The following is a 10,577-nucleotide window of genomic DNA, read 5'->3' as shown; positions in this document are numbered from 1 at the left end:
CAGTGGAGGAGGCGGGGTCGCACAGATTAGCTGGCCGGGCTGGCACAAGACAACTAGACCTTTTGTGATAATCTCCTGCTGATAAAATACTGATTGTATTGAAGCTATAGCAAGCTGGAGAGCAAGTTATACCTCCCTGGAATCAGGGTCTCTGCCCCTACATCAGATTTCACAGTAAAAAAAAAAAAAAAACGGCTTACAGATTCCCTTAAAAATAATTTCTACATGGCTAAAATATGTTTTAAAAAAAATTATGGTATAGCTTTTTAAGTGTTTGATTTAAATTAAAGCTTTTTTTGCAGTTGAAAAAAGCAGATTTAATTTTCATCCATCATCAATTTTGTTTATGTGAAAGAGTGTAACAAATGCAAACCTATGGAAGAGAGCTGATAAAAACTCAATCTGTGCTTTGGCTTTTTTATTTATTTTTCAGTCTTCATTGGGTTGAAAAGTTGTTCATGCCCAATGACAGAACTGCATCCAGACCAAAAGTGGTTCTCTGGTCCAGCAAAAGACAATGCTTTTCGGAGGTGACTGGATCAAATCCATAGACTGAAATGTTTAAGTTCTCCCAAAAAATGAATGCGTTAAACCAGTGGGAACTGGATCCCATTGATTGCACTAATTTTACGTTCTTGCTTTTGCATTCTGCCGCCTGTGCTTGGTTTGAACAGTCATTTTGTGCCAACAGACTCCCTTTAAGATTCTGGGATGGTTATTGTTTTTTTGCCCTTTTGGAGGTTTATCAAATACATACATGCTTTTTTTTTTCTCCATAAAGTAAACATAGGAGAATAAACACGCAGGTTAACATTAATCTTTAATTAAAAAAAAAAAAAAATCACCAAACAATGTAACAAATTCCTCCGTATTTTACTTTATAAAATCATCTCACCATATTCGAAATACCTCCTCCTATAAAGTGCAAAAACTATTCTCCTTTTATTAAACCGGGAGCAGAATGTTTCTCCTAACTGAAAAAAAAACAACAAACCAAAATCAGTAGAAAAATAAATAAATACAAACAGAAGAAATAAATACAAAATCTTGAAACAAAAGAAAATAAATTATGGAACAGTCTAAAAGCATACACAACAGGTCATCTTTTCATCCACATAAAGAGGAGCAATACTTTAATGAAAGAAAAAAAAAATCCTGGATTTTTTTTTTCTTTTAACCGAACTACCCAATACTAAACCAAAATGTACATTTCTATCATTTTGGGTCGTAGCTGTTTTAGATTGCTGCAGTAGTTTTTTTTTTATATGTATACTTGATCACATTGTGTTGTACATTTAAGATTAAATTTCTCTATTAGATGACACAAAACATAGAATTGTTCAGACACAGGAGTGTGGTTTTTTTTAATCACTTGCTTCTTCTAGTATCTTTGCTTTTCCTTTGATTCCCCTTTTAGAACTCCAACGCAATAGTCCCGATTTATCATTTGTATTTTTTTTTTTTCTTAAAGTCAAATTTCATTTTTGACTTGTGGTTTTTGCTGATAAAACCAAAATCTGAATTTGCAGACAGTGTTTTGGGGTATTGCACCTCAATAGCGCAAAGTATGAGATCTAACGTGGCTAAGTGAGAAGATCTGGACTGGTGGGTAACGTTTCTCCTTGTGGAGAGTGACAAGCCAAGCCTGACTTGTCAAAAAGTAGGACACTTATAAGCCATGCTTGCTCCTCTGGGAAATTAGATTTGACACTCTCCACATGGAGAAACGTCATCCCTTAAACCCCATGAGTCAGTCTAAGACATTGATGTAAAAATCTGAAAACTATACGACAAAAGACAACTTGGAAAAAAAAAGTAAATAGTTTGAGTGTCGTAAAGCTAAAAAAAACTGGTGGAGATGAAATGATGAATCGAAATTAAAGTGTCCAGTATGTTAGTTCTGCCACTTACACCCAGTTGTGCATGGTGGAGGAATGGCTGCTTCTATTGTGCTGGTGAAATAATAAAGACTCACTGCACAAGAAGGTGGATATGGTGAGTGGGGAGGTAGGTCACTACGGCAAGGGGCACGGACTGCTCCTGACAGCAATTCTACTGCTTCCGGTGATGTCAGGTTGACAGCAGTTCCTTCTCTTCCTTTCTGCTCTCTTGATGAAGAGTAACGTTGATTGACAGCCGGCTCAGGATTAATTCTGGTTAATTTCAACTGAAAAACAAATGCTATGTTTTGCATGGACAGAGAAATGTAAAAATGTATGCAACACCCCCAATAATGTTGGAGTTACCTCCAAGTATCACTAAGTCAAGCAAAAGTATATTGGCCGTAATGTCAAGGTCCAGGAACAGAGAGGTCATCGGTCTCCTAACCTGAACATAGTGGCCGATCTGGACTCAAACCATGAAACATGGAAATTTCTGCAGCCATGCATTTGAATAGGGTCATCAGACACCCATGGGCATTGTGTAACAACAGCTCCCATCTAAAGGTATATAATTGATTTTTGCAGTTGCAGCAGTCTCTGCAGCACATCTAATGGCTCCTCATTTTCCAACCAACCATCCAGTAATCATTTATCCTAATTGCAAATACAGTAATTCTGTTTAGTGCAGCTCATACAAAAAAAATAATAAATACATAAAATAATAAATAAAGCAAAAAATACAACAAAGCACAATTAAATAAAAATACAGAAAACAGCAAATAAATATTAAATACCATAAAAAAACAACCAAAATAGTCAGAAAAGCAATGAAGAAAAAAAAAACCCACTGTTCTGTTCTCCCCAGTCGAGAAATGCCTAGAAGTCGGGGAAAGTTGTGTTTGGCGTGTAGAAGCACCTTTTGTAGACTAAATATTGGCTGTACATAGAAAAAGTGCTGTGTTCCTTACGCAAAGAGAACTAGAGTCAGAGACTTGGGGGCAAAAGCCAAGGTGAAAAATGCATCAGGAATTGACAGGTCACAGATTTCAAAGTCAATCTCCACGTGAAAAAAACAAAAACACAAAAATGGAGCAGATGGACGAGATCTGTAATGTCAAGAATAGCTTGGATTCTGTAAGACATTGTGGATTGGCACAAATCAAATTATCAGGAAAAAGCTGAAATAAATCTAGGATTTTCGAGTTAAGTCTTACAAGTTTGGCATTTCCACTTGGATTGGAGTAGGAACGCTATTACATCCTATGACATACAAGGAAAAAAGGCTGATTGGCCCGAGCCCGTTCACACAATGTTTGAGTCACTAGTAAATCACAGTGGGCCAGTGTGGCTACAGATCGAAGTCCAGGACGTCTGTGGGGGTGCTGGCCCGCTCAATCTCCTCCACTGCCTTGGTGTCCGTGGCGTCGTTCCCAGCTTGTCGGAGGCTGGATTCCAGCGACACTTCAATTTGCTCTTGGCACATTCTCAGAATATTCTAAAATGAAGGAAATCGGGTTTTTATACGTGCTCAGCTTGATTGCACTTACCCCTATTAGTTCCATCGCAAATATGAGGAACAGTGTAACAATATTTTACTACCCCCTTCCCAATATGTTTTTTTTCTCCTTTTGCGCACGCAATCAGGATTGTTATTGATTAGCGATGAGCGAACGTGCTGGGATAAGGTGTTATCTGAGCATGCTCTGGCGATAACCGAGTGCCTTCGGCGTGCGCGAATAATATGTTCGAGCCCCTGCGGCTGCGTGTCTAACAAACAGGCAATCCCTACATGTGTTGCAGCTGTTGAACAGCCGTGAGTATGCAGCCGCAGGGACTCGGAACATTTTTCGAGCACGCCGAAGATACTTGGTTAGCACCCGAGCATGCTCAGGTAACACTTTATACAAGCACGTTCGCTCATCACTATTATTGATATGATCAGAATCCACTAGGGGCGCTCTATCAGTTCAACCATTTTGATAATTTCCCACATAACTACTAAAAAAAAAAGAAAAAAATGGGGTTCATTTCTGCAGAATGTGCACCCATCTCCACAACCAATCTGCTAGTGAACCTAACTTTAATACACCCTCATCAGATTTCGGATGTACAGTTTAGTTTTTTCCGTTTTTTTTTTTAATTAATTTTTCCAAAACCACAGTTTTCTAATCTTACGAGAGTCGTTCCCACCCCCCCCCCCCCCCCCGAAAAAACAAACAAAAAGCAAGTTAAACTAATTACACAGTCATATAGAAGACATGGCCCTATATAAAGCATACATCCAGTGTAGTAATCCTCACCTTTAGGCCTCATGCAGATGTCCGTTTTTTTCATGTATGAGAATATAGAATCACTTATTCTCAGAGTTTCTCATACGTGGAAAAATTGAGGAAAAAAAGCACGCACACAATTTCTCCATTCTGACAGTCCGTGAACATCGGACTGCACTCGGGTGTCATCCGAGTGCAGTCTGATTTTTTTTGCGGGCTCATTGACTTGCATTGCCAATTGTGATCCAACCTTTGGATATTTTCCACAGACCACTTTATCAGAAGAGGAAACAAACTGACATGTGAAAGACCTCATAGCCGTACACAAAAAAAAAAAAAAAGAGAGAGGCCTTAGTGCCTAGGAAACACTAATGATTATGCAAATTGGGATGCTTAGCTCACCCTTAGCAGTGCCCGGAGCACAGTGCACAATCTGCACTGCATGGTCCCTCCCATGTATACGATGCTTAGGCCGGGGTCACACTAACCGACGCAAAATACGGTCCGTAGTTTACAGGCGTAATACGGATGAATGACCCCTAAATAGTGATCCGTATGTCATCCGTAAGCAAGGTGTGGTTGCGTATTTTGCGCATGTCAGCATCCGTATGTAATCCGTATGGCGAGATTTTCTCGCCACCTTGCAAAATGGACATATAATGGAGCCCTATGACAGGGTTTCTAACAGAAATGAAATAATAGATATAGACACATAGAATGCATATATATATATATATATATATATATATATACACACACACACACGTCATTGTGACAAACATACGTATATATATTTATATTTCACAGAGTTCTTCATAGCAGAATAGCCGCTAATTAAATTGCCGGCTTCTATCAAATCCTTCCCCAACCCGACATGAAATGACACATGGTTGTTATGTCACCTTACAATCGAATGGTGACATTAACCCTTTGTTAGTTTAACCCACTCGCCACCACTATAGGGCAATGGGAAGCCCACGCATTTTTTAACAACGAATTAACCCCTTAAAATAACAACTACAACTTCCAAATTTTGCACACAATCCCTCATCTAATTATTAGTCAAGGACATATAAAAAAACATGAAATGAAATGCTTTACTGAATGTAAACCATGTGTCATTTCATGTCGGGTTGGGGAAGGATTTGATAGAAGCCAGCAATTTAATTAGCGGCTATTCTGCTATGAAGAACTCTGTGAAATATAAATATATATATATATATATATTTGTCACAATGACATATATATATATATATATATTATATGTGTATATATCTATTATTTCTTTATTAAACATGTCAGTGTGAGGAGACACAGATTAGATATTAGAAAAAACTTTTTGACAGTTCGAGTGATCAATGAGTGGAACAAGCTGCCACGAGAAGTGGTGAGTTCTCCTTCAATGGAAGTCTTCAAACAGAGGCTGGACAGACATCTGACTGGCATGATTTAGCGAATCCTGCTTTGAGCAGGGGGTTGGACCAGATGGCCCAGGAGGTCCCTTCCAACTCTACGATTCTATGATTCTACTGTATAGCGCACTGAATTGCCGGCTTTTCTAAGAGACACCGGGTGCGTATTTCTCGCAAGTCACGTGTGGTCCGTATGTAATCCGTATTTTTTGCGCACCCATTGACTTGGATTGGCGTATTACGGCCGTAGTACGCTGACAATCGCAGCATGCTGCGATTGGCACGGAGCGTAGAATACGGATGAGAAATATACGGCTGGTGCGAGGGACCCATAGAGAATCATTGGTCCGTGTCTAAGGCGTGCTTTTAGCGCCTCTCACTCTTCCTTATTCCTCGCTAGTGTGACCCCGGCCTTAGAGCAGAATCCTTCTGCGTGGATCCACACAGTCTGCACCGCTGCAGCCGCTCACTGCTCTTGCAGGTGTATCTGTGTAGTGAGCGGCTGCAGCTGTATGGACTGTGCATCACCGCCTGATCCGCCAGGGTGTTACGCAGCCTTCCTCTTTTTGCATCGTGCTCCGCTAGGAAAACAATGGAGGAAATGACATAACACAGTATGGCGGATTCATCATCTTGGTAGCTATGCTTACTGGATCACAACGAATGGCACTGGCGAGGTAGCTTGTGGCTGTTATGCTGGAACACACCATACCCAGGTTCTCGGGCCGCAGGCCTGTGACTGCAGCTGCCACACTGGCGGCAGCCACTATAGAGGCAGGCAGAGCGATAAAAGTGCAATCTATAAGACAAGAAAAGAAAAATCGAAGTACATGCAATAAAAGATTTTTTTTTTTCTTGCAAACGTGGCAGAAAATAGCCATGAGGTCAGAGACGTACCTGTAGTGCAGAGAGTGATGAAGGTTTCGGCGTGCTTCCTGACCCGATGCATCTTGTCTGCTGACAAACCAAGAAGCTCCAGGAAGTGCGGGAGAAAGTCTCGGGGCGTCACGGCTTCTACGTCCCATTTTAACTTATTCAAGATGAGCAGCTCCATTCCCTACATGGGAGATGAGAGAGTAAGATCCAATGCAAGAATCAATGGACACCTGAGGCTGACAGCACACGTGACGCATCTGCAGCACCACATTGATATTCTCCATGTGATCATAATTTAATCCAATCCCTGACCAATAGGGGGCGCTTTACAGAGGTTTTATCACTTGGCAAAAATAGGTTATTAATCTGGTGTAATGCCGCCGTTCTCCTGAATCCGGCGCCGTTTTTCTTTTCTTTCTGTGCCTCTCCGTTCCTGAGATATGGCCTTCTGTTCCCAGTATAAAAATAAAGTCTTTTTTGGTTGTGGTCCTCTTCTTGATCACCACACCCACTTGGCTAACAAGACGATTCGTTCTATAGGGAAGAGGAGGCCATATCTCCGGAACGGATGTGTGCAGGAAATAAAGAAAAACTATGCCGGATTTAGGAGAACAGCGGCATTTACACCAGGTAGAAAAAATGTTTATGGCACCAGGTCCTTCATAAAAGGGTTAGGCAGCTCACGGAAGGACAACGGTGCTGCTGAGGTCTCGCAGTTGCTTATCAGGTATTGATTGCCAAAAAGTATATTTCATTATGTAATTAACAGGAAAGATGCACAATAATCAGCGAGTGGTCAGAAACTCTAAGCTTCTCACGTGCCAAAGTAAGAAGCAGTAGACAACCCCTTTAACCAGGATTTGTGGCCAACAATGCGCAACTGCTGAGCCCTAACATAAGGCCCAAATATAGGATTACCTATCTAAAATGTTTACAAACATAATCATCAAAGCTTTAATGCCAGAATTAAAGATTTGAAAAGTCAGCTTGTGCAGAAGTTTTGCAACTTTTGGCATTTTGACCATGATTTTGCCCAAATGGGTGGAGCTGGGGTGGGACAGGGGAGCAGAAGGGACGGGATGCCGCTAATTCATGACACGCCGTGGCGAGAACATACAGCGGCAGAGACTCAGCGCTAGACCTTGGGAGCACGAGCGACGCACAAGTTGAATTGGAAAACTGCTTTAAAAAGGTGTCGAAAGGCGAGTCTGTAGACCACGAGGTACCTACCCTCATTTCACCATCGGTGAAGGAGTAGTCAGAATATGTGCAGAGGTTCACAATGGCTATTGGTTTGGATTCCTTCAGTTTGGAGGCGAGAAGAAGGCAAGTGGCGCCCACCAGCTGAAGTCGCCTCTTCTCGACGGGCACCGAAGACAAGAACCTGTCCAAGCAGTTAACTGCCAAGGGGAACACCTCTTCTCCACATTGCTGGTCTTCACATACCTGCGGAAGCAAAAGGCAAGGTCCTAGATGCTTAATTTGCACCACAAATATACGCCCTTACTTTATGGGGGGGGTTGGCCTCAGGGATCCCCGCTAATCCTGAGAATAAAGGGGGCACAGCCAATTCACACTTTAATAGGGAACCAAGCTGCAATTCCCTGTACGGGTAGTGGTGAGTGGCACCACGCTGAGCTATATCACCGCTATACCCCTTTAACTCTCAGGATCCCAGAGTTTGGCTTTCCAATGACCAGAAAGCGCTGGTATAACTTAAGCTGGTTTCACATTTGCATTTGGAGGCGCAGCGGATGCTCGCCGTGAAGCTCCGCCCCCTGCTGCACCTCCTCTGGTCAGCTTTGCCTAGGGTACGCAAGCCGCATGCACCCATATCTTTAGCATTGGGTATGCAGTCCATGCGCAGGTATGCTTTTGCCACTGCATGCGTCCTTTTGACGATGGGGGGACCTGCGCCAAACGCAACGCGCTGCATTTTGGTGCGATTGCCGCTAGGTTTTATTTCCCCAGATTTATAAGACAGACAGTATATGCGAGTTCTGATCAACTAGTCGGTGCATTAACCTTCAGGGCATGTTCAGAAACCCGACCATGGACAGTGTTGGAAACCCACCAGAAAGTCTAGCTGTCTAAAGACTCATTCGAACATCATTCTTCCAATTTTCACCGACTTTAGATTTGTGAGTCCATTTTTCTTCCCATATGGAAAAAATAAATACATTTTCAAGGTTCTCCTACTAATTAAAAAGTAAAAATGGAGAGCACATGGATGACAACCACATGCTGTCAGCAAAAAAAAAAAAAGATAAAATTATATATATATTTTTTTTATTATACATTTTATGCACAACACATGCACTCCATTTTTTACTTTTTAATAAGTAGGAGAACCTTGGAAATGGATTTATTTTATTTATTTTTTCCATATGGGAAGAAGAATGGCCACACAAATCTAACGTTAATTAAAACTGGGAGATATATATATATATATATATATATATATATATATATATATATATATAATATTACTGCAAAATGGACCGTAGCAACAATGTGTTACTCCGGCCAATGGAGCAGTCCTAAAAATATAATAAAAATTGCTAGCGATCTTAAAATGGGTCAGATCAAGTCATATAAAAATAATAATAATAATAATAATAATAATGTGACTAGTTTAGCTATTACAGAACTACAACTCCAAGCATTCTGTGACATCCATAGGCTGGGAGTTGTAGTAGTTTTGCAACAGCTGGAGAGTTGCAGGTTGGAATAGTCTCGTAGGGTGATATCACTGTCGCATGGAATATAGGGTTTCATGCAATGAAAATAAAATGGTAAAGAAAGGGTTAAGGACTGCCACACTTAACCCCATGTGTGCCAGCACAGTCAAGTGACTCACCTCTAGCATCCAGCTGGTCAGCATCTTCCTCATGTATGGGTAGATCTCCTTCTGTACACATTGGAAGTATGTAGGGGAGGCAATGTATCTGTCCTGAGCTGTCAGCAGTCTCTCCAGCACTTGGCTATGGAGCAGGACAGGATCAGCCTGAGCTCTCAGCTCCTTCTCAGCCTCCCAGCACAGCAGTCTGCTCTCCATGCTGAGCCCTCTCTCTCTCTCTCTGCTGATCCCGCTTATAGACCTATAAGATGTACTGTCCCTTTAAACTTTCTGAGTTTGTCCATTTAAACTGCAGATTCATATACTCCCAGCGTTCTAATGGACCCGCCCCTGGCAGTAGCCACGCCCCCTGATCTGCCAATCCCAGGGATCAGCTTTCTCAGGGGGTGGGGGGGAGCACAAGGCCAGATGGGCTGGAGCTGTCTCTGTCCCTATGCTGCTTGTTTGTAAATTCGTTCTTTTTTTCTATTGATTGTTTATTGTTTTTTTTTTTTTATACTTGTTATATTTGTTTTCCTTTTTTCAATGTTATTATACTTTTTTAGTATTTTTTTTGTATATTTGTTTTTTAATTCTTAAAGAAAAAAGGCATTCAAAGCAGGTTCTTTATCTTTGTGGTTATTGCTGCACAGGTGATCTATGTTTAATGCAGTGGATGCAAAAATAGGACTAAATATGCTAAAAATATGTTTTAAGAAAAAAATAGAATTAAAAATTAAATAAAAAGTAAATGAAAAATAAAATTAGCATTAAAAAAATAAAAAATAATAATAAATAGAAATAAAAAAATACAAAAATGAAATAAAAGGAAAAAATCAAGGAAAAGAAAAAAATAGTAACTCTCACCAGCAATTCAAACATGGCGGATTAATGTTGGGGTTGATATCACGTCGCATGGTGGAGAATGGCCGCCATGATCAGATGGGGTGACGTCACTCGGCTGCACGTCATGGAGTTTATACGATCTTTCTGTGTTTGTGGATTTCCTCTGAGTTCTACGATTTCATTTTTTACTCCTAAAAATGCACTGATTGGGTTAATTTTGGAATTCAGATTGGAACATGGACCGATGGGAACGATGACGGTCTTTGTACAGTGCTATGGAATTTGCACCATATAAATAAATAAAATTAGAAATTTAATGAATGGACGCAAATTATCCGAACAATTTGGATTTGCCAGATTTTTTTTCTCCTGTTCGAGTTGCTTGAATCCAGCAAAATGGCAAAATCAAACGGGCCAGAAAGAGGTTAAAAAACCCAAAAAATTATTTTCC

General features: G+C 40.7%; 1 protein-coding gene across 1 annotated transcript; it reads right to left on the bottom strand.

Moving 5' to 3' along the window:
* Window positions 1–3,231: 3,231 nt before the first annotated feature.
* On the bottom strand, window positions 3,232–9,499 carry LOC141085526 (G1/S-specific cyclin-D1-like). Its single transcript, XM_073570953.1, has 5 exons — window positions 9,302–9,499; window positions 7,672–7,887; window positions 6,463–6,622; window positions 6,216–6,364; window positions 3,232–3,378 (listed from the first exon to the last, which is right to left on the bottom strand). Exons 1-5 carry the CDS (start codon window positions 9,497–9,499, stop codon window positions 3,232–3,234), a joined length of 870 nt encoding a protein of 289 aa, XP_073427054.1.
* Between the last annotated feature and the right edge of the window lie 1,078 nt (window positions 9,500–10,577).

Source organism: Dendrobates tinctorius, unplaced genomic scaffold (genome assembly GCF_039654945.1).
Source record: "Dendrobates tinctorius isolate UK_male_01 unplaced genomic scaffold, ASM3965494v1 ptg000028l, whole genome shotgun sequence".
Classification (NCBI taxonomy): domain Eukaryota; kingdom Metazoa; phylum Chordata; class Amphibia; order Anura; family Dendrobatidae; genus Dendrobates; species Dendrobates tinctorius.
This window is presented reverse-complemented; position numbering and strand designations above follow the sequence as displayed.